Source organism: Poecilia mexicana, unplaced genomic scaffold (assembly GCF_051168715.1).
Source record: "Poecilia mexicana isolate PSO_F unplaced genomic scaffold, ASM5116871v1 scaffold_11, whole genome shotgun sequence".
NCBI lineage: Eukaryota > Metazoa > Chordata > Actinopteri > Cyprinodontiformes > Poeciliidae > Poecilia > Poecilia mexicana.
In genome coordinates this window covers 11,930,213-11,952,589 of record NW_028263380.1, presented here as the reverse complement: position 1 = coordinate 11,952,589, position 22,377 = coordinate 11,930,213, and the positions used below count along the sequence as shown (strand labels likewise).

General features: G+C 38.0%; 1 protein-coding gene across 2 annotated transcripts in view; it reads left to right on the top strand.

Annotated features, from left to right (window-relative positions):
- The window catches only part of gabbr2 (gamma-aminobutyric acid (GABA) B receptor, 2), a 180,199-nt gene that overhangs the window by 96,108 nt on the left and 61,714 nt on the right, over positions 1-22,377 (top strand). For both annotated transcript variants that reach the window (XM_088010203.1, XM_088010204.1), the window contains exons 4-8: positions 5,760-5,861; positions 10,702-10,767; positions 11,187-11,375; positions 12,740-12,982; positions 18,801-18,861. In XM_088010203.1, the coding sequence (XP_087866329.1) occupies positions 5,760-5,861; positions 10,702-10,767; positions 11,187-11,375; positions 12,740-12,982; positions 18,801-18,861 (661 nt within the window). The remainder of the gene's footprint in view (positions 1-5,759; positions 5,862-10,701; positions 10,768-11,186; positions 11,376-12,739; positions 12,983-18,800; positions 18,862-22,377) is intronic.

Genomic DNA, 22,377 nt, shown 5'->3' with positions numbered 1-22,377 from the left:
AACAATTTGTATACTATTATATTTTTTATCTATGGATGTGACTTGCATGTTGACTCATTTCCAGTGAAGCCCTTTTCTTTTCTTTATTTGGTGTTTCTGAGCCTCTGAAGTCTTTTTTGTAAAGTCTTCCTACTAAATATAGCCACCTAACGCAGGGACTCGATGAATGGAAAACAACCAATTTTAAATCGGATCTTTAGGAATTTGTACTAGTTTCTTGGTTTAATTAATAAAGACACCAAAGCTAACAGTCTGATTGGCTTAAAACGGTATTTTGTCATCAGTATAGTGGTTTTTTCAAAGAGCTACGCTGTCTTGCACTTCGTCCAACAAGGCATTTTTAACTTATATTGGAAATGGTACTGCAGATGCTGGATACACTCATTTTTAAATTGGAAATAGGCAATTTCTGTAATGTGAGAAAACATATGAGAGGGGATTTGCTGTTTGAACTATTTATTCACTGTTGATTCAAGAAGAGTATCCATATAAAGGCTCAAAGTATGACTCATTGTTCTTATTACGTACCGCTAAGGGATATGGTTGCACTAATAAATGTATCGTTTGTACTGAAATACAGTAGCCTGTTTGATCATGGAGTTAGTTTAACCCATGATGACACAGGCATCCTCATGAACCCTTCGTCTTAGGACATTTTGAGGACGATATTCACTGAAAAAATAAAATATTTAGGGCCCTTGTAAACGATTATTTTAGTAACCAAATAATTTATCATTTATTCAGATGATTAATTGAGTAATCCAATAAAAAAATGGACAATTCTGCTAAAAATAAAAATAAAAACTTTTTTCAAAAAGTGCAAAGAACTGGTTTTGAACAGTGGTACCTCAGCAGGTATTTCTCTGACTTTATTCAGTACTGGACTCTAAATGAGTAAAAAGTAGAAAAATTGTGAACAACATTCATAATCTTGAAAAAACTCGTGACTGAGACTTGTATGATCGTTTATAAAAAGGCCATGCTCACTGGAGGCACATTTCAAAGAAATCAAGAGCGGCTCAAGACTTTTGCACAGCGTTCCTCTGTCTCTTTCATTTGTTTGTCCCCCTCCCAAGGTTAATGTTATATAATGCTTGTTAAGGATTCAGTCTGCTGCTTGCCCGTCCCGCACAAACACCTACAGTCTGGTGTCCCCTGGGAATGTAACCTGTAAGCTAAAGTCATCACGTCACTTCTATTTTTAGGCCACGCTGAAACACACACTTTGTACACACGTCGTGTTTATAGACGGACACTAATGTTCCCTTAATGGGGCATTTGTGGTTTGCTGCAGCTGGAGAGATGAGTATGAGTAAGGGCTAGGTATTTGAAGGTATTAAAATGCCTATTCACACAACACGCATTCTCTAAAAGACACACACAGCAATCAACATTATTGAAGTCGCCAGACAAACAGGGCTTGCCCAGGAACACAGCAGCAATCATCAGTCAGTCAGTCAGATGACAGACCTGACTGAGAGTAGGATTAGGACTCCATCCTCTGCCCGACTCCCTCTGCGCTCGAGTGTTTAATTATACTGTGATCACTGATAAATGTAGCAGAAATTACTGTCTCAGCGCCCACTTTATTGCAGTTCCTGTCTTTCTTTTCTCTGCCTTTCGTAGGCATCTTGCTCAAAAGTTGACTAAATTGTCATTCCCTTATAAATAACCTCGCGTCGCTCCGTGAACCTCTCTCTACAATTAGTCATTCATGACATCAGCAAACGAAGGGTACGGTCATAAGAGCAGGCAATTTGAGCAACAATGTGTCACGCTAGTTTATATAAGCTCCGGACTGGCTGTACAGTCTGCTGAATGAGCACAGCAATTTACACGTATGCAATATAATGCAGCAAGGACGCAACACTATGGCTTTTTTTTTCTTTTAATTACATAGAACATTTATAGTATTGTCAACAAATTCTAAAACTAATGATTTAGTCAGTGAAAACATATTTACATGGCATAAGTTTGTTTAATTGAAACCCAATGTTTACATACACAGTCTCGAAAGAATTATAATCCTCATTTTTCACTCCAACTACACAGTTTGACCTTATAAGTGTTGTTTTAATGTGTGTGTTTTTTTTTTTTTTTTGTTTTTTTGTTTTTTTAAGTTATTGTACAATATTGCAATACATGCTACAGCGGGAGTTTGGTTCAGGCAAACTTGTGGAAATTAATGTGCTTGCACGTTGCACACTTCATGCTGCTGGTTTTTCTGCCATACATAACTAGGTTTTTGACATGGGGAAATACTCTGTAGGCTAAAACCACTGATCATTTTCCCTCCTTATGGAGACTGGTGCTTCGTTTTTGTCATGGCACCTCTGATGTGTCCAGCAACCGTTTTCTGTGGCAAAATTTTATTTGCTTTTCTACATGCAGGCCTGCTCAGAAGGGAAGTAGGATAATTTCTGTTCGGTATTTGATGCGGCGAATTCCCAGACTGCCCCAGGCAATGTTGGATGTTTGTTATTACGCAGGAAACTGCCCATTTGTTCTGATAACCAGCTTTTAAGCCATCTGTCCCCTCTGACTCTCAGTTCATGTAAAGCACGGCATCCAGGAAAACACAGATGTGGTGGTTGTTGTCCGAATTAGCAGCAGAAGCAAAACAAGACAATCCAAAAGAAATTATTTCTGGAAATTCACGTCTCGTAGTGTTTTGTTTCCTTTTCCTCTGCTATTCTGCATGTCTGACCGAGTGCGGTTGTTTTTGAATATTCCGACCATCTGTGTGTTGCTCCAGTGCACCTTAATAAACACTTGGCTGACCCGCTGCCATTCCTCTCTTTTCCAAACATGTTTTCCTTTTAGCTGAACTTCAGCCAGGCGCATCAGATCAACACTTATAATAACACAACAGGATGTCGTAGCTTGTCTATATCGCCAAACAAACTGTTTCTCAAGAGCAAAACCAGGTTATATTGATCCACTCTGGCCTTCCTGTTGTTTCAGCTCGGCGCGCTACAGCGGAGGTAATATCTGTACAAGAGTGAGTGATGTTCTGGGTGATTTGGGTATCTCTCCAGGGCACCAGAACAGGACGCGATTTTGATACGGTCATCAAGATCCACGAGGGAAATAAAGTGGAGATTCTGTAGACTTATGGGTACTAATGGAGGAGCAAACCTATTTAGATTGACAATATTGAAACACTTACCAATAGTGATGGTAATTGTAATGATAGCATTGCGTTAGCCTTTTATACTTTTACATCCTAATGTCATTTCTTTTTAAAAGAATGTCGGTGTTGAGTATGAAGAAAAGACGCTACTTCTTTTCCTCGGAAATTACAGATAAAATCTTATCAGAAAATGTTCTATTGGTATCTAAAGATAAGTTATTAATCCTCATTCTAAAAAAAAATATTGTTGTGTTCTGTGTTTTCTGTGTAGTTATTTTTGAGGTTTTCTGTGTTTAGTCCTGTCTCTGTCCCGTCTTCCCTGTTGATTGTTCTCCAGGTGTGTCTCATTCCCTGATTACCCTCCTTGTGTATTTAAGTCCACCTGTTGTCTTTGTCTCTTGTCGGATCCTCGTCAAGCGTTAGTCTCCCTAGTGTCACGTCGCCTGTCTGTTTCCCCCGAGTTGCTTGCATCTGGACTTTTTCAACATTAAACCTTCATCTTCGTCTTCTTCAACCTGGGTCTCAGTGTTCTTTCTCACAACAAACAACCACAAATCATGACAAAGATGTTCATTTGGTCCCATCTTTCCTCTTTCCTTAAGACCTTCAGAAAAAACCTTATTTTTGTTTTGTTTACCTGTGTTGAAACCTGGTAGAGAAACACCCCAAAAGAAGAAGGGGGGAGGGGGGGAATGGAAAGAGGAAACGTGTGTTCTGTACATTGTAAAATAATTTGTAACAAGTGGTTTAAAAACAAAAGAAAATGTGAATTGGTAATGGGGTACAAGCACTTCTGCACTTCACTTCAGTGTGTGCATATAGTTTTTTTTTATTTCTTGTTCTTAAAAGCATATCCAAAGCAATTTAGGACAGCTAAATATGTGAGTGAAGTACAGAGCACAGACAGATATAGAGCAATCATACAGAACCTTCATCCGTTAGCCGTGCTGCAGTGTCACTGCCAACTGTGCTTGGCACGCACATTTGAGAACAAATACCTTCTGATGTTTCAGCCTGTCCCGAGTGCCAAGCTCCTGGGTGGGAGCAGACTGATTATAGCTGCAGGGCATGGCCTAAGGAAATCAGAGAAATCTGATTCAAGACACAGTGAACGAAGTCAGTGAGGCTGCCGAACAAAACAGAGGCCTTCAAATGCAATTTACATTCCTGTGATAAAACTGAGGCAACAACAAAAGGATAAAAGCTGACAAAACAATGAAGAGTGTCTGGGAAAATGATGCCATTTCATCAAGTGATGGATGCATCATCCTTCAGCTGATCGTTTCCTGCATGCCAGAGTTTTACCTAATGGCTTTTTAGGGTCTGAAAAAATAAATTCTCACTGGTTATGAAATTTAAAGACATGGAGGATGTCTGCAATCTCTTTCACTGCTGTATTTCCGTGGAGTAGTGGTCATGATTGGCTATTAGCGTGCAATAACATCACTGCGATTAGTTAATATCTCAAAATATTTCCCGTGCACAAGTCATAAAATAATAGTACAGTACTGTTTAGGTTCTAGCACAGCCGGTCTGCCATCCCAGTGGGACACCTGCTTTATTCTCTTCCTTTTATCCCATTGCTCTCCATTCAACTGAGTCAATTCAACGATACAGACACGCAGGGGCAGCAGATACGTCAACCAGCCAGGAGAAGCAACTAAGATAATAATGTTCACATTTGTTCTTTCATGTCTCAGTCTGTAAAACATCAAATGTGCATTCTTTTTGAAAATGTACACAGTTCATAATCATATTTCTGTATTTCTTTGAGACGGAATACTGTGTTATTTGTGTTAATGTGATAAAATGTAACAAATGTGCAAGGTGTATGCAACTCTGACCTGAGCAGTAGGGTGCTCTATCCAGGCTAGTTGATAACTCCTAAAACTCCTTAAATTTTTAACTGAACTGCAACTGGAGAGCACAAAAAATGTCTACAAAATCTTCCCCAGCTTCTATTAGCCAGTTTGTAAGAAATCTCAAGAATGATTGAGTGAAACATTGGGTAGAGACACAGCAAGTGAAGCGTTTCCTAGAAAGAGCTCTGCATGCTAATGTTACATGATGTGTTTTTTTGTTTTTTTTGTTATCTCTGCAAACTTTGATAATAAGTGATATGTCTAAATTTATATTGTATTGACATTTACACAAAAGCACTCCCAGGGAGCGTTAGTTAGTGATGTCGCTATCAAAGCAATACTTTCCACCGAGTTACTTTTTTTTTTTTTTTTATGTTTATTGAAATATTCAACTTCCAGCTGAAAGAACGTCAAGTTACTGAATAGAAATTCCACTGCTGGGTTCTTCTGTGAACTAAATCTAATGTGGAAATTCAAATTTAACACTCCACATGTTTTGAATTTTGTTGAAGTGAACCACAATATTCCCCAGATCAAGTGCAGCCTATCATACCATATTCATCTTTTATGCATCTTCTATGATTCCAGTTTGGAGTAGCCATGTCTCTCAGGGAATCTCTGTCTGTCTTAGTTCATGTCACTCCTGGCAGCTTCCTCCAGGACATGCAAGGGGCCAGGATGAATAACCTAGAAAGACTTCAGCAGTGACTGTGTGCCGCGATCTTCGATGGTGAATGATCTCTTCTTCCTTTATGTTCCCACAGGTGAGGAATGATCTGACCTATGAACTGGAGAAAGCAAACATTCACATTGCAGATACAGAAAGTTTTTCCAATGATCCCTGTGTCAATGTCAAAAAGCTGAAGGTAAGCAAGACCTTTTGTGTTAAAGACACACTAAAGATAAAGACCTAAGTTAGTAAATGGTTTTATGTTGTAAAACGTGTCATATTATATTGAGTTAATAAGCATGCACATGTTCACTTTCACATTCAAACTTGCAATATCATTAGATATTTTAGTACATTTTGATTAAAAAGATTTCACTTTCACTGTTCTGACACAATTAATATGCAGTATTGAACCCTGAACTGGTTAATTAGCGATTGTTTTAGCCAAAAAGAAATAAAATGGATAACCCTCGCATTCCCTTGTTTTGTTTCGTGTATGTAAGAAAGTAAATTCAGCTGCAGATGGCATTTAATGTAATATAACAACAGTTTGGATTTATATATATATATGTATATATATATATATATATATATATATATATATATATATATATATATATATATAGTCACAATTACATAAGAATAACCTATTATTTTGAAAATTGTGTTTAATTTTGGCAATAGTCATAGTTAATTTTGTATAAATCAATCTAAATTTTGTCCAAGATCAGCTAACTTTAGCATGAGAGCAATGGGTTTGTGGGGATGAAAGACTCAAAAAGTAATGGTTGATTCAGGCTACATGACTCTATAATAAAAAGAAGGCTTGGATGCAAATCAGCCTCTTACACTCCATGCTTTTTGTAAGAGTAAAATATCGAGTATTCACTGTTGCTTTCGTGATGCTGCAGATGTAAATTGAAGCGCATAGTTTTTTCTTGTCATGTCAAAAAAATTAGAGCAGTGAGAAAACTAGAAGCTAAATGAGAAAAGTAATTAGTAGGAAACATATTTTCTCTTTTCATGCTGTACTTGGTAGATAACATGTTACACAAGTTAAAAGACATGTGACGACATCATTCTTTCTTCTTTCTCCATGAGGCAGAGAAGAAAGAATGATGAGCTGTCCTAAAATAAAAATGTAATCTGCATGTTAAGGTATGACATTCTAAGCTGACATCAACGGATTTGAGCTAACTGGAGATATGCAAATCATGGTATTGCCTCAGAATCTTTGCAGAACATTTGTAAGGAGTGGGCGTGATCCTCTGACACTTTAAAAAGTCGGATTCCCACTCAGCATGTAACAGTGTTTAACTGTCTCCATCACAGCAACATAATATGATAAGGATTTTTTTTTCTTTGTTTTGTGTGCTAGGATGGATAGGAGGCTCTCAGCATCACAGAGAGACCCACAAATAGAGCACTCTCACTCCGTAATGTTTCAGCTTAAATATTCAAAATGCAGACAGAGAAAGCTCTGGCAGGAAATTGTAGCTTCCCACCTTGCTTATTTTTGCTTAGTTTGTGTGTTTTTAAAAAAAAAAAAGTTATCTTGTTTCTTGTCTTACATTTTTAGGAAGGATTAAAACACAAAATGCCGGCATAACAAAAAAAGGCCTTCATTTGAGACCTGAAGCATCTATTTTTAATTTTAGTTTGTTATTCATAAATTTGACTGTGAAATATCTGTGCTGAGTTGGAATATGTTGGGATATGGAAAGGAATATGTGTGAGTGCAGGGTTGCTTGTCTCCTGGATCTTTGTTAGCACATGGCTAATTCATATTGGCCTCTGTCGCTCTAGGAAAGATTTGCCTAATTTCGACTTCTGTGCTACATTGTATTTGCGACTGGCCCGTTTTTTTTATCGGTTTTGTGATCTGTTCTGTCCCCTTCATTTCTCTCCAATGGGAGCAATGATTGTCATCTTGGGTCACTGTTTTGTTTAGTTTTTTTTTTTCTAAATTATAGTCTGGTTGCAAAAAAGCACAATGTGGAAGCAAACCATGGCAAACAAAAAGTAAATAAATAAATAAAATAATGTCCACTTTTGTTCCGGACCACACAGGCAGACCAAAGTACTTTCCTTTTGTAAATAGATCTACAAGATCTACATTTCTTAATTTCACAAGTAAATTTTCATCACACGATTTCATAGAAAGACATCAATCATTGCCTTATTGTACGTGTAAGAGCATAGATTGTGTAAAGTGAATCATTCAGTTTATGGGCCTCATTGTGTTGTAGTCAACACAGTACAGTCCGATATTTGTTGGAGGTCCGGTGGATGTATAGCTGCCTAGAATTAGCTCAGGATGAATACCTTACACTCTTGCACAATCATTATAGGTTTAACGATTTTATAAAGTATTTTATTGATGCCAATAAAAATTCTAAAGCACTTCTGCTACTTCAAATCCCCAAATAGCACAAAGCCAGAGCAAGAGTCTCACTCTTGAGAGCACTGAACAGCTTGAAGGACCAATCGACTCTGTGTTCTAGTTTCATACGCCTCTACAGGTTTGAGCTGATGCTAATATTTCAGCTGAGATTTGCCTGTAGGAGCAACTGCTCACATAGTTTGTCATAATTGTATATTACCCTTTAACAGTTAACGTACGTGTAAGTTCATCCTCAGGGAGTAAGTGTTTGACAGTTTCTGCTCATCATGTCATAGTTATCATGGTGATGGGGTTCATGTTATTTTGTAGAAACAACAAAGCCTAAATGGACTTTTCCCCCCAAGCCCACAAGAAACCATCAATATCACATTTATGCGTTTGGGCTTAATAAGCCGTAAATATACTTGATTGTGTACAAGAGGTAAAATATCGCTCAACTCACTGAAATATATTAATCACAATTATAAAGATACAAATAACCCCTTCAAGGATGAAGCAGCCAAAGTTGCCCTTAACTCCACCCTCTCTGAGAACAGTAATTGTTACAGTTACATAAAAGCTTGAGCAATGGGGCTAATTTGGGCCTCTTCAGTGCCTGAGTCTCTCTATGTTATGCTCGAGCACAACACACTCACTCTTGCCCTTGCCTACAACTGTACAGCCTTTTCTATGCGTTACCAGACATGCTTGGGTTTTCACTCAGACTGTGGCTCCTGGCTGTCATTGGAGTCATTTGGGTTAAGTGCCTTTCCTTGAGGGAAGAGCAGCACTGTTGAGTTGCCACTGGCATATGTCTTCACCACACATTTACAAACATGTGCAAAGTAGCACAAAAGCACAACTTGGTGATTTACAAAGTTGTTGCCTGGTCTTCAATTGTACAAATACGCAAAGTGTTGTGAAAGATTGGAGCCTGGGAGACTTGTTTTGGCTCCAATGAGTAACCACTAGAGATGTGTTGGAATTAAGATGACAGTGATTTGTTGCCCCCATCTGATCTCAGGATGCTCAAGCCTACGGGATAACTTAATGAACTGTATTTGTAATTGCTTCCCTTTATCCAGACTAACAGGAGGATGTCATAGGTTCACTGAGTTTGCAGCCTTCATGTCCCCTTTTTTTCCTTTTAAAGCTACATCTGCATCATTTTTCAAACTTCCATTTTTGTATTTGATGAAGTCAAAGAGATTAACATTTTTTTAAATATTTTTTTTTCTTCTTCTTTTATTGGAATAGGTAACTTACAATATCTTCAAATAGGTCAAACAGTATTGTAGGAATGTCATTCATTTGAAATATTTTCTAATATAAATGATTAATTTCAGTATTCGGAGTTCAGTCACTTAATGAAACCATACGTTTTGTCACCATCTGCAGGGTTAGGATTGAATACGACTCTGTAATGGACCTCTGTGGCACATCTCATCCATCCTTATAGAGATTTACATTCATCAAATCTACGTCGGCATCATTTAATTCAGTGTTGTGCAATTCTGAATATACGCTGGCATTTTGATTGCATCTGATCAAGATTTTGTGAGCCGTATTTATGTGCCATACATGAGCATGTGATCGCTGAAATCTTTTTTTTTTTTTTTTTACCATCCTGGAACAAGCTGAATTTCCACCTGGGAATCTAAATCATTTACAGTCATTCATAAAACCACGTTGTGCTCTGAATCCCTGAGCAACTTTTTGTTCTGAAGCCTGACTTGAGCAATTCAATGCACAGCGACCATCTCTTTTATCAATCAAGTGTGCAAGTTGATATGGATTTATTTTCTCGGCTAATAAACTCATTCAGATCAATCACGCTTTAAATCCCCTGACGAGGTTGACGTAGTGAGGGGGGGAAGCGCATGAGATGTTCTGTTTGGAACATTTTAATGCAGCGTTTCTCAATTTTGGTCCTTAGGGACCACTGCCCTGCATGTTTTAGACGTGTCCCCGTTCCAGAACACCTGCGTCAAATGTTGATCTCCTCTGCGTGCCATTAAGTGCTGCAGAAGCTTCGTAATCACCCACTTATCCAAGACAGGTGTGTGGTCAAAAGGAAACGCCTAAAACATCACAGGTGTTGAACCCTGAGACTTGAAGTTGAGAAAAGCTGCTTTAATCTGACATTGATTTCATAAAATAAATACTGATCTGAAAATGGAGCCGTGTCCACTTGCCTTTTCAGCAATTGTACCCATATGTTGTGCCCATGTATTTAATCATGGAATATCATGTTATTTGTATGTGTATTTTCTATGAGTTATGAAGATAAATGGTAGTAAAATGTCAATATCCAATGTGCCAAACATTTGGTTATGGTTCACACAGCTTGTCTCGCTTATTTTCAAACGGAGTAGCTTGCTAATGTGCTAGGCTCACTTCAACAAACTTACCTACTGTTTTGATATAATTATCTGGTTATCCAGTTAATAACATATTTTACTGCTTTTCCCTTTATTCCCATGTGTTCTTCTTTTTGATCAATGCTGTGTCTATACTTATCTCAGCAAAGGACTGAGAAGAATGATGAGGGGTGTTAAACTCATATTCCATGACTGAAACCAATTTGTGTAGCTAAAATAATTATTGTGTTTTTCAAAATATGTTTGTTTTTTTTTGTTTTTTTTTCCTTCAGGACAATGACGTGAGAATCATCATTGGGCAGTTTGATGAGCATTTGGCCTCTAAAGTCTTCTGCTGTGTAAGTCATCTATGCACACCTAGCTACCCAACATATGTATTAAATACATAAAATATATGGGTGGTTTTTGTATTGGGGTAGCATTTTTCATCAAAATATCCTACTTATAAAGATAATGGGTAAAATATGGGGGTGGAGGGAACAGTTTAATTTATGGAAAGGCTGCAAACATACAAAATCATTTAATATGACATTGGTCAGAATGAGGACTTTTGAGTCTTTAACCATCTCCTGGCAGTGGCCTTCAGAAATTACTTATGAGTTAAATGCTGTTTATCTCTGGCAGATTTTCTCTTTTCCAGCTTATACTTAAAAAAGTTCTGTTGAATTAATCACTATTAACAGAAAACATGAAGCCATCTTGCTAAACATAAATTTAACGTCGGGTTTTTTGTTTTCATCTTTGCTCTTTTTTCCAGGCATATAACTTGAACATGTACGGCAGCAAATACCAGTGGATCATCCCAGGCTGGTATCAACGAAACTGGTGGGAGCAGGCGAACAACACCAACTGCACTTCCAGGAAGCTCCTAACAGCCATGGAGGGATACATCAGCGTGGACTTTGAACCGCTCAGTTCTCGGCCGGTGAAGGGCATCTCCGGCAGGGTGAGTTACACCAGCTGATGCAATCTAAATGCTTTCGTTGAAATTCAAGAGTCGGTGAAGAAGGCGGTAAATGCCTGAAACAAGGGAATGGTTACTTTTGGAATCTGGAAGAAAATTATAGGCTAAAAATAGGTTGGTAATTAAAGTGTTAGCACTCCTAAGCAAAGAAAACCCCTGTCCAACTCCTGACATACGGATGTTTTATCGTCTGTTTACTTGATCTAAAAGAAAAAGAAACATTTACTAAATCAATTTTTCCATCTGTTGTCTAAGACAAGGTTTCAAGGGTAATGTCTTTACCAAAGATTCCCAGACCTCCTCCTTCCCTCAGCTGCTTACTCTTGTCTAGGGAGATATTCCCAAGCGAACCATGAAATATAATCTCTGTCTGTCCTCAGACCTCCTTCCAGAGAGAAATGTCCAAAGACATCTCCCTTGGAAGACTTGTTGATTTCCTACTTCCCAAATACCCAAATCACCTTAATTAACTGCTTCACATTCTTCACCCACCATAGACTGGTCAGTTTATTAGCTAGTTTATTTTAGCTGCTTGTATTCCAGATCTCATCCTCTCAATTATTACCTACACCTCGTGACCACAGTTGAGGGTTGGAACATAGATCGACAGGGAAATTAACTTGGCTCTCTATTAACAGCAACAGACTGGTACAACGTCTGCTTCGCTGAATATGCAGTCCCAATCTGCCTATTGATCTCCTGCTCCATCTGCCTTCACTAGTGAACACGACCCTGAGATACTTAAAGTCTCCTAACCTGAGTGTTGACTCATTTTCAAACCAAAGTTGAAAATGAGTCAACGGCAATCCTTAACTGGACCACAATGTTGCACCTAGACATAATTGGTGGCAAGGGAGGAAGTTCTAGTGAAGTACACTCATTGGGACTGAACCCCCAAACTGGATGTGTTTTAATTTCTAAATCGAAATGTCAGTTTGTTTATACCTTAGAGCTATGTCTCTACTACTTGCTTTTTTCAGATTTTAGCATTTTAATTGCATTCCCTTATAAATGCAGTCTGACATTGTCTTCTTTTTTTTTAAATGAGTGAATCTGATCCTTTTGAAAATGCTGTAGATACATTTTCTAACTTTTTCCCCCCCAACAACTTTGCATATGTTTGAAAAGTGTTTTTGTTTTCAATTTTTATTCAGCTAAACGTGTTTGTTTTTCTTAAACTAAAAGTACAACAGAACAAATCTGAAAAAAAAAAAAAATCCATCCTCCTGCAGTTAAAATACCTTTGAAATACCACTGTAATGGTTCCAGCTGCTGAGATGATAAAAAGTAAGAAGATGAATCAACATATTCTCCGCTTTATGTCGCCTCTTCTACTTGCCTTTCAGACCCCAAAGGAATACGAGAAGGAGTATTACAGGGAGCTCCAGCAGAAAGGTGTGGAGGCAAGCAAGTTTCATGGCTTTGCCTATGATGGGATCTGGGTAATTGCAAAGACCTTGAACCGAGTAAGGGAACTGCTGCGGACAAAAGAAAGGCAAAATATGTATCACAACTTCACTGTGGACGATCGGGAAGTGGGGAAAATGGTGCTTGACGTCATGAACGAAACGAACTTCTATGGAGTTACAGTAAGTCAATAAGATTATTCTTTTTAAGTGATTATTTAACGCATCGTCTTTTAAAGTTAAACGCCAGTTTCCACAGCATATGGAGCAATTGGAGCAGCTGCTGTTGTTACAGAATAACCCATTGAATTCATCCAGCATGTACATATTCAGGTAACTTAAGACAACTCAAGCGATTTATTACCAATGAAGAAAACCTGTTGTGTTATATGGAGTGGGCGAATGGTATAACAGCAAATGGAGGCATGGATCACTGCTCCGCAAAACTGGAATCTTGTTTGCAGATTCCAAGCCATCCTTGCATCTGAATGAGCCCTAGAGTCCATTCAGATCTGCACACTCTCTTCCCTCTATTTAAGATTGATCCTCGCTGTCACGGTAAAAGCTTTTTTTGTGCGCTGTTTGCTTGTGCTTGTATGTGTGTTTGAGAATACCTCCCGACTCCCTGCACTAGCCGCACGAGGTTGAGATGCTTCCAGCCTCAGCAGGCGCAAGGAATGCAGGGTGGCAACGCTACTTTAGGAAGTCAATTCAAACTTTAACCAGCAATGGAAAAACAAAAACTATTAGCTGATTACAGTGGGTGAGAGTAAAAAAGCACCTGATTGTTATAAATGGATAGCAGGTGGCACCTTTAAATTGAACCGTTAGTTTTTATTCCAGCATTTGTGCGAAAACACTGGGTCATCGTAGAGTCCAGAACTTCACCATCTAAATGTTTTTGAAGACATTGAAGAGTGCCTGACATGGTTATTATTTTGTCTTCAGTTGAGCTTAGACTACTTGCCTACTTAGAAATATTAAAATTATTTGGAGCAACATTGGCGATGGCGGTAGGCGTTCGTCTTGCGATCAGTGGTTTGCCGGTTTGATTTCTGGTCCACCTGCCCTTATCGTTTGTTCCCTTGGCAAGACACTTCACAAGCCTTGCTTGCTGGTGTTGGTCAGAAGGGCCGATGGTGCAAAATTGCAGCCTTGCTTCAGTCAAAATGCCCCACAGCGGCTGAAGCTACAAACCGGTAGCTTGCCATCATCAGTGTGTGAATGTGCCCTTTGATATTTTAATTTGATATACAAAGAGGAATATTAATGTATTTATTATTATTATTATTATTATTATTATTAAGATCCAGTCTTGCTATTTTTAAATCAGTTGACATTATGCATAATGTAAATGTTGTACTCTACGTTATGTATTTTCCATGCACATAGCATCGTTTAATAGCAAAATGAAGTAACTATTTTACGTATAGTTTTTATAAAATTGCTGTAAATATCAAACATATCTGAAAAGAAATTTGACTTTGCAATTAGACGCCTCAAAATTGGCTTCTGTCTCTTTAAGAAGCTCCTGCTCTTTCCACCTTCAGCATATCATCACAATATTGTTCTTCCATTGCGGCTTTTACAAACCTTAGGAGCAGTGAGCAGTATTTTGTATGATAGGAGGTGCTCTGTTCGGCACAATCTCCAAAGATGCATAAAAGAATCAAAGCAAAACTCCAAGTATGTTTTGATGAGGGAAAAACATTAAAAACATGACGTAAAGCAAAAAAAAAATTTATTTTGCATAATACCCTATTTTTTTTTTTTTACATTCAACGTTACAAATTATCTTATGTGATCATACATTTTGTCCTTGTTGCACATAGTTTTAAAAATCTACCTAGTGTGCCAATACAAGTAAGTGATGAAAACTATTTAGTACTAATTAGTTAATTAGTGGTTTTAGTGTGTACCATTATACCATTATCTTGTTGAGAATAATGGAGCAACAACTGCAAGCTTCAGACTATTACTACAAGAGTGCAACTGCCTCAGACTCGGTCTGTCTCTTATTCAAAATCCTATAAATCAAATTATCCTTCCAAGCCCTTTTTTTTTTTTTTTTTGCATGAAAGATTTCTGCCTGCTCTACTCTGCTCTTGTCCACCACTTTAGCATCTACTTCTAGACTCCAATAGCAGTTCTCAAATCATAGTTATTATTGGTATCATGCAGTAGGAATTTGTCTTTCTGAAATTAGTTACAGGAAATTCATAGTTACAGGTTACACTGTCAGAAAAGACTCTTTAAACGTGACATATATTTTCTATTCAGAGTCTTGTGTAAGCAGCTAAATGTATATCATGGTTGGACAACAGCAATATTAAATTTAGCAAGAATACTGCCCAAAAGTGTTAAAGCAGAGAAAATGCAAAAGTAATTAAATACATGTTTGTTGCGAAAGGTTTAAGATCTCCCAGCTATTATAGCTGCTCTTTTAAAGGATTACATGAAGGACGACTTAGCACATAGAAACTTCCACCCACTCACGACAAAGACTGGGGGAGGCAATTTCCCTTCCAGCCACACACCATACATCTTTTATGCTATTTTGAAATCCTGATTTCAAAAGCAACTATTACACAACCCCCTTGCTTTGCTTGTGAATTAAATGACTTTCAGTCGGTTGACAACATTAATCCATGCATAGGCACATGTGTGAAGATTGTGCTGATCCTGGCGTTGCTGTAGCCAGGCGCAGTTGCAGCAGCAGGAGAGTGATGATCGAGGGCTCCGTCGTATCGACCGAGCTGGTGTCAGGGCTACCGAGAAGAAGACAGACATTAGCAGGAACGCTCTTAGGATAGAGAGAGAGCATCTAGCCTCTAGAAGCACAGAATGAGGCAAACAGCATATGCAGAGGCCCGGCAGTCTGTGATTTGAGGATGGCAGATGTAATGTTTTTTTTGTTTCTTTTTTTACATTTGCTTTGCTGTTCATGAGTAATCAGAAGTCATTTTGTTGGCACCAGTGTCTCTCTGTTTAATGGTGAGTGCCACTCTCTGAGGCATCTGTTTTTTGTTTTTTTTTTCTTTAAGTATGCATACTTCCATAAGTGTGCGTGTGTTCATGTGTGTGCGCGTACATCAAAGTTACTCTCCCATTAGCAGCGTTGCAACCTGAAAACCTCAGAAACCCTGCAGATGTCACACCTGCAGCCCACGGACTCTCATCTCATTTGACCCAAGTGTTGCTGTCGCTTGCAGTATTCTCACCCTCACTAACAAAGTGATACCTAACCGCCTCCTGAATCTCAGCTAAGACACCACACACACACACACCCACACGCACGCACACAGACACACACACATAGATGCACACATGCATAAACACTGCGATTTCTCCATAAAACACATGCCACCTGCTTGAGTCCCAAGTTGTCTTGCACATTCATTAAGAAAAAAAAAAGAAAAGGGTTTCAATCAGGAATTGTTTGACAACATTAAACCATTGATCTAAGACTTGTAAAGTAATTAAGGTGTTTTAAAATCAATATGTCCCATCACCATTTCATCCATTTGTAGTTTTTGCTGTTTTTTTTAAACCAGTTTTCTCAGTCATGAAATGTAGTCATATTTTTAAGACCTTCATACTACAAAATGCATCATTTCCAATAATCAAAAAGGGAATGTTGTATGATTTTCAATCATTTTCAATACCTTCGTCACATATTTGTACAATAAATGCATTTAATTTTATGATTCATGAAAATGCTTAACTCCAAGAAAATAATAAACTGGCACACAATACTTTTAGTACATAGGAATGAAGCAGATTATTTACAGAGAAAAGGGACTAAGGAAGGGACAATTTGGTACGAAACAGTGATTTCAATTAGTAAAGAGGTGAACTGACCCTGAGCAGTCCAGTCTGATATTTAAATTGGACACCTCCCTGTGTTGTGCATAGTGTACTGTACAGAAAAATGCCCATAAACCATTGTTGTGTGCAAATTTAGTATAAGACTTGAGGTTCCTCTTTTGTGCCAAAATGAATTGCACTTCTTTTAAAGAATCTTGATTTATTTTAATAAATGTCAAAGTGAAAAATCATTTAACTGGTCTAATCTACACAAAACACCGTTTACATAACCTGAGATTAATGAAAGCTTCATCATATTTGTAAAAACACAAAAAAGTAATTTTACAAAAAGATATGATCAGATGGAGGCGGGCACGAAGGCATCGTTGCATAAACCTGAATACAATTATATCACATTTCCGTATTTCTTCCCATGCTTTGAACCATGCGGCTGATAACCTTTTCTGTGGATTTTTCTTCAACCGCCAGGGGGCTCTGTAGCAGAAAGTGAATAATTGGAAGTCAAAATTGGAAATCAAAGAAGAAAGTGCTGATTTTGACAGAGAAATGTTTTCAAATTCATACCCCCCCTCATCATGGAAACAACACGAAGAAGAACGAATGCATGGTTCGGCGTTGGAGGCTGCGTCCTTAACAGCAGATTTATGACCTTGTGAAAAAGCGGCGGCTTCTAGTGAGGTGCGCTCTATAGTCCGTAAAATATGGTAAATAGTTTATTATAGTTTATTTAAAACACAGCTTTATGCTTTGTGAAACCTGTTTATATAGGATGCAGAAGGAGGAGCCCAACCAGGGTGATGTCTACGTAAGTCCAGCCTCAGCTGATCTCATCATTAGAATGAGCAGGTGTGGCATGCAGCTACTCTTGCAACCAATATGAGCGCAGAACTTTAATAGCTTCAAGTCGAGTTTCTGCTCTTGTTTTCAACCTGCATGTTCTGACCCCTATTACACACCCCAGTTATCTCGGTGTAATCCAAAAGCAGCTGCTCAGGAGTACATGCACTGCAACACACACACGTTCAGGCGCAGCATGTTGTGCATCACAAATCTGAAAAGACATAGAGAGGCTGAGTGCTAGAAGAGGCTATCTGTGTGACACACGCAAGTACTGACCTAATGTAGTAGCGCACTAAGTACACGCACACAGAACCACAAGCATTCACACTCTCGGGTTAACATCAAAGTTGCCACACAAAGAATGGGATTCAAAGAGAGGGGTGGGATCCTTTGCCACTTCAAAGCTTCTCGGTTTTTAAGAGAAAATCATCTCCGGCCACCCCACCATGTCCCTTTAGCTATGATTTAATCAGTCGTTGCAAACTATCCGTCTGTCTGTCTCTGTGTGTGTGTGTGTGTGTGTGTTTGTTTGTCTCTCACCTATTTTGTTAGCCAACAGCTAACATGTAAACCCAGTTAAATGCGTAATTAAGGAGCTCTGTGAGCAGATGGTGGGCTGAATTAATTGAACACTCCTGGTAGATGAAGCAGGAGGGAGAGAGATAAAGGGAAGATGGAGTGAGAAGGAGAGTACAGAACAAGGAAGATTGGAATGTATGAATAATGGGAAAAGATAAAAGTGAAATAATCACAACCAGTTTGTCAAGACCTCCAAACGTGTATTCTCATTTTGACCGGCGGGTTTGTGACGGACACTACCTGGCTGGAAATTGATTGAACCACAGACTTTCTAATGTCGTATTTAGTCAAACTGGGATAGATGTTTGACTAGATATATATTTCCATCAGGAATCATTTACTCTGGCTGTCAGTTTTTTTTTCTTTTTTTTTTTTCTTTTCTCCGGCCAAGTGCGGGACACACAAACGAACTGAAATGAACGTTAACTCCAAGAGTTAAATCACTGCGCCTTACTATTCTGTGACTGCTCCAAGAGTCTTGGCGCCTGAATTGGCCGAAGGATAATTTTGTTTACCTCTATAAACAGATCAATTTTGGCCAGTTCTAATCAAATGAAATTAAGTATGTCAGAACCGAGCCTCTGCCCTTTCCCTGCCAACACAGACAAGAAAGCATTGTGAATAATTTTAGTTGAAATCAGCTCCCTGCTTAATTCATTGAATAGTTTAGCACATGTCTTCTTCAGCGCAACCTAATGTCTTAATAATCTAAATGAACATGTATTTCATTGTGGTTTGCTTTGCTTATTTTCAGGGTCAAGTCATGTTTCGCAACGGAGAGAGGATGGGCACAATAAAATTCAACCAGTTTCAAGGTACTTTTTCTGAATGACCTGCCTTTATTTTCTTGACCTATCTGTCTTCATTTCTAAGTGCAAAATGTTCACTTTTCATGTTGCAACCGGACTGTCATCTATTTTATTAAAAATTTGTGCGCTTGCCCAACGCACAGAACATGACTGTGAAGTTGAAGGGAAGGCATGTTTGTTTTTGTTTTTTTTTTGTTTTGTAGATTCTTATATGGACAATCATATTTAGAATTTAGTTACTGACATAAATAAACTCTTTGACAATAATCGGATTTATTAAGTTGGTCTGTGCAAGTGTAAGAAAAAAAAAAAGTTTAGTCAGATTGTCTCTGAACTTAAACTTTAAGTCTTAACAGAGATTCTCAGTTGCACTTAGGTATAAACACTGATTGGGTCATTCTTACACTATATGCTATTTTATCAAGAATACACTTTGATGAAATAGCATACAGAAAACTAAAGCACTTTTTTATTATTTTACTTCCAGGTAGTATTTACAAGGTCCATAAAAAATATTCACCACCTTAGATGTTTTACCCCTTTTATTGACTTTAAAAATCAGTCATGATCAGCAGAATTTGGCTTTATGTGCTTTTAATTAGATATAAAAATACATATATTTTCCTTAAACAATAAAACGTGGAAACATTTGCATGGCAATTTGTTACAGAACAACTCGTCAGCCCAAAAGAGAATATAATTGTCTATACTTTTGGTAAAAGTTTGTTTTTCTAACTCAGAAAATATAACTTCTTTTTCTATTTGCTCTTTTTTTGAAGCATTTTGCTATAATGCGCTAATTCCCAGCTGATGGTATTCTTGACATGCTTGATGTGCATAGATGACTGGATCCTTTAACATGTTTGAAGTTGTGGCTGAAGTGCATCACTGAAATGTTTCACATGTTGTGCCCTCACGTTCGCCTTTAAAGTTGCTGTGAATTATTCACATGACTTTTGCATTTCTTTGTCAGTAAAACAATCAATATTTGTTGAGACTGTTTTCTCCTGGGGAAAAAAAACAAAACAAACAAACATCTCCCCAAAACTTTCTCTATGGAGCTGTACCATGCTTCTGGTTTGGCAGAACCTGAATTGATGTGTCCCCTCCTGTGGTTATTAAATGCATTTGTGGAGGTTCTGAGTCAGAAAAATAAAAATAAAAAATCTTCTGTTGTCTTCCTATAGTGATACACCCAGTGGTTGTTTTTGAGCTGACAGGATTTCCTGAGAATAACCCAAAAGATTGGATCTTAAAGCAGGGGATTCCCACCTCCCAGGCATCTTAGGCTGTATGAAGCACAGCAGCGTGCTGGTGTTCAGTCCTCTCTCTCAGCCTAACCATCTTATCTTTCTGACTGCAGAGAGGCTTGATCCCTCTGGCTGGTTACAGCTCACAGTCGTACACTCTGCGTATGTATTTTCTCTGTGAAACCAGAAGAAGTATTTGGAACAGAGCTAATGTGCAGAGTCAGGGTTTCTTAAAATCTGCATCTATCCAGTCTGTTAGATTGGGTCTACTCTGTCGAGGGGTTTCAGTGTGCAGCATTCTCTAATGATTACTGACCCTTCTCTATTTCTGCTTCACCACTTCATCAACCACTTTGTCACATACCCCAGTGTTTACTCCGACGTCTTGCCTTTCTTTAGGCTGGAACAGGGTTTTTCATAATAAATAAAAAAAATAACTTTTGTTTTGAGAGGCACTGGAACTTGACAGAGATTGAAATTTCCTCAGTTTTAAACTTAGTTTTGTAAAAAAGATCTTTAAAGTTGTAATCTGCTTGAATTGTTTTCTTAGAAATAGTTTACAAAGAGGTTTTTTCTCTCTCAAACATTGCAACAGAAGGCTTCTACCATATCTTCATGCCATCTCCATCTCTTCTTTGCAAAAAACATAAACAATAGAAAACCATTACTGCAAGCAGCAGTTTTTCTATTGACTTTAGGAATTTTTAGCTTGAGGCCAGTACCCTGAGATTAAAGAACATGAGGTGAAACATACGTGTGCAGAAGGTCAGAGAGATAGGAAGGCACCAGAACATTTAGAGCCTTCTAGGTGGCCAGCAAGAGCTTAAAACCATCAAAGATCTCCAACTCTGTCTTATCAGGATTAAGAACCAGGACATTATGAGATAACAAACCCATAATTGCAGAGAGACTAGCTTCTTGTTTTGACAAGTGAGTATAGTTTCCTATGATAGAAAGCATATGCAGCTGAAAAATGATAATAGAACAAAAAAGAAGACCAAAAGACACAAGATTGAGAGAAAATAGCGATAGACCAAGAACAGTGTGCCTAATAACTGCTTAAAAGAAAAAAAAAAGATGTGGAGTGAAAGTAAGAAATGAATACAACAGCTTGAGAGGAAATGATGGATAAAACAGGATAGGTCACATCACCAGTTTGACAACATTTCAGATATTTAAAACAAACCAATAATTATCAAGATCAACTGATACAAATCCCTTTTTTTGTATTAAACTGTTTTCTATCAAATTGCCGAGCCCTATGCTCAATTCTACCCAATAAAACAGTCCACAGTGTCAAACGCAGCACTTTGATGTAGCAGTTTTTAAAGATGAAGTGCGATCAATATCTGTGTTTACCAGCAAATCATTTAGCTTTCATTGGTGAAAGCTGTTTCTGACGATTTCCTTCATATCCTGCCATATTATGAACACATAGTGCAGGGTTTCAAGTATACTGTGCAGTACACAGACATACATTCAGGTCAGCGTTTTCTGCTGTAAAAAGAGTTTTCCACTGGTCCTACGTAACATGACAATTTTTGGAGGAAATTGAATTTGAGTTTTGATTTAATTTACTCATAAAAATGAACGTAGTCATCAAAACTAACAGAAACAAACACTTGACGTAAACCACTCGGTGCCCAAAGAAAGTCACACACGGGCTTCACTTTTTGAATTAAGCCGCTGATGATATTACAACTTGCTGAGAGACATCTGTATTGTCGGCAAAAAGGCATCTCTGTGTTTAACTATAGCTGATTATTGCAGGTTGTTGATTTTAACCCTGATTATTTGGCAACAATGGATAGAAAGCATTGAAACACTGAGCAAGGGTTACCTTTTTTTTCTGGATATGAAAACAAGAGAAAACGGGGTTAATTAATGACAGCGAAAACTTTTCCAACAGCTTCATCGAGGAAAGAAACAGCCAGACAAGCTGGGGGCAATTTCTTTGATCTGGTTCGAGTTTTTTTTTGCCACAACACTAAAGAAAAAAAACAAAAAAACTTTAATTGACAGAAAACTGCGGCTTTCTGTAATAACTAAGAGACACTTCTACCTGTCCTACCTCTGCACATAGGTGCATATCTGGATGTGTGCAGCTGCTGGTGGCACGCTTGCTTTTAGTATAGCAAGAAGCTGAGAAATTCAGCATATATCTGATGTCATTTGAGAAAATAAAATAAACCCCTATGTATTTAACTATTAAGTGAAGGTATAGCTGTTGTGCATGGATTAGATGTATAATAAATGTAAGATTATGTAAGTG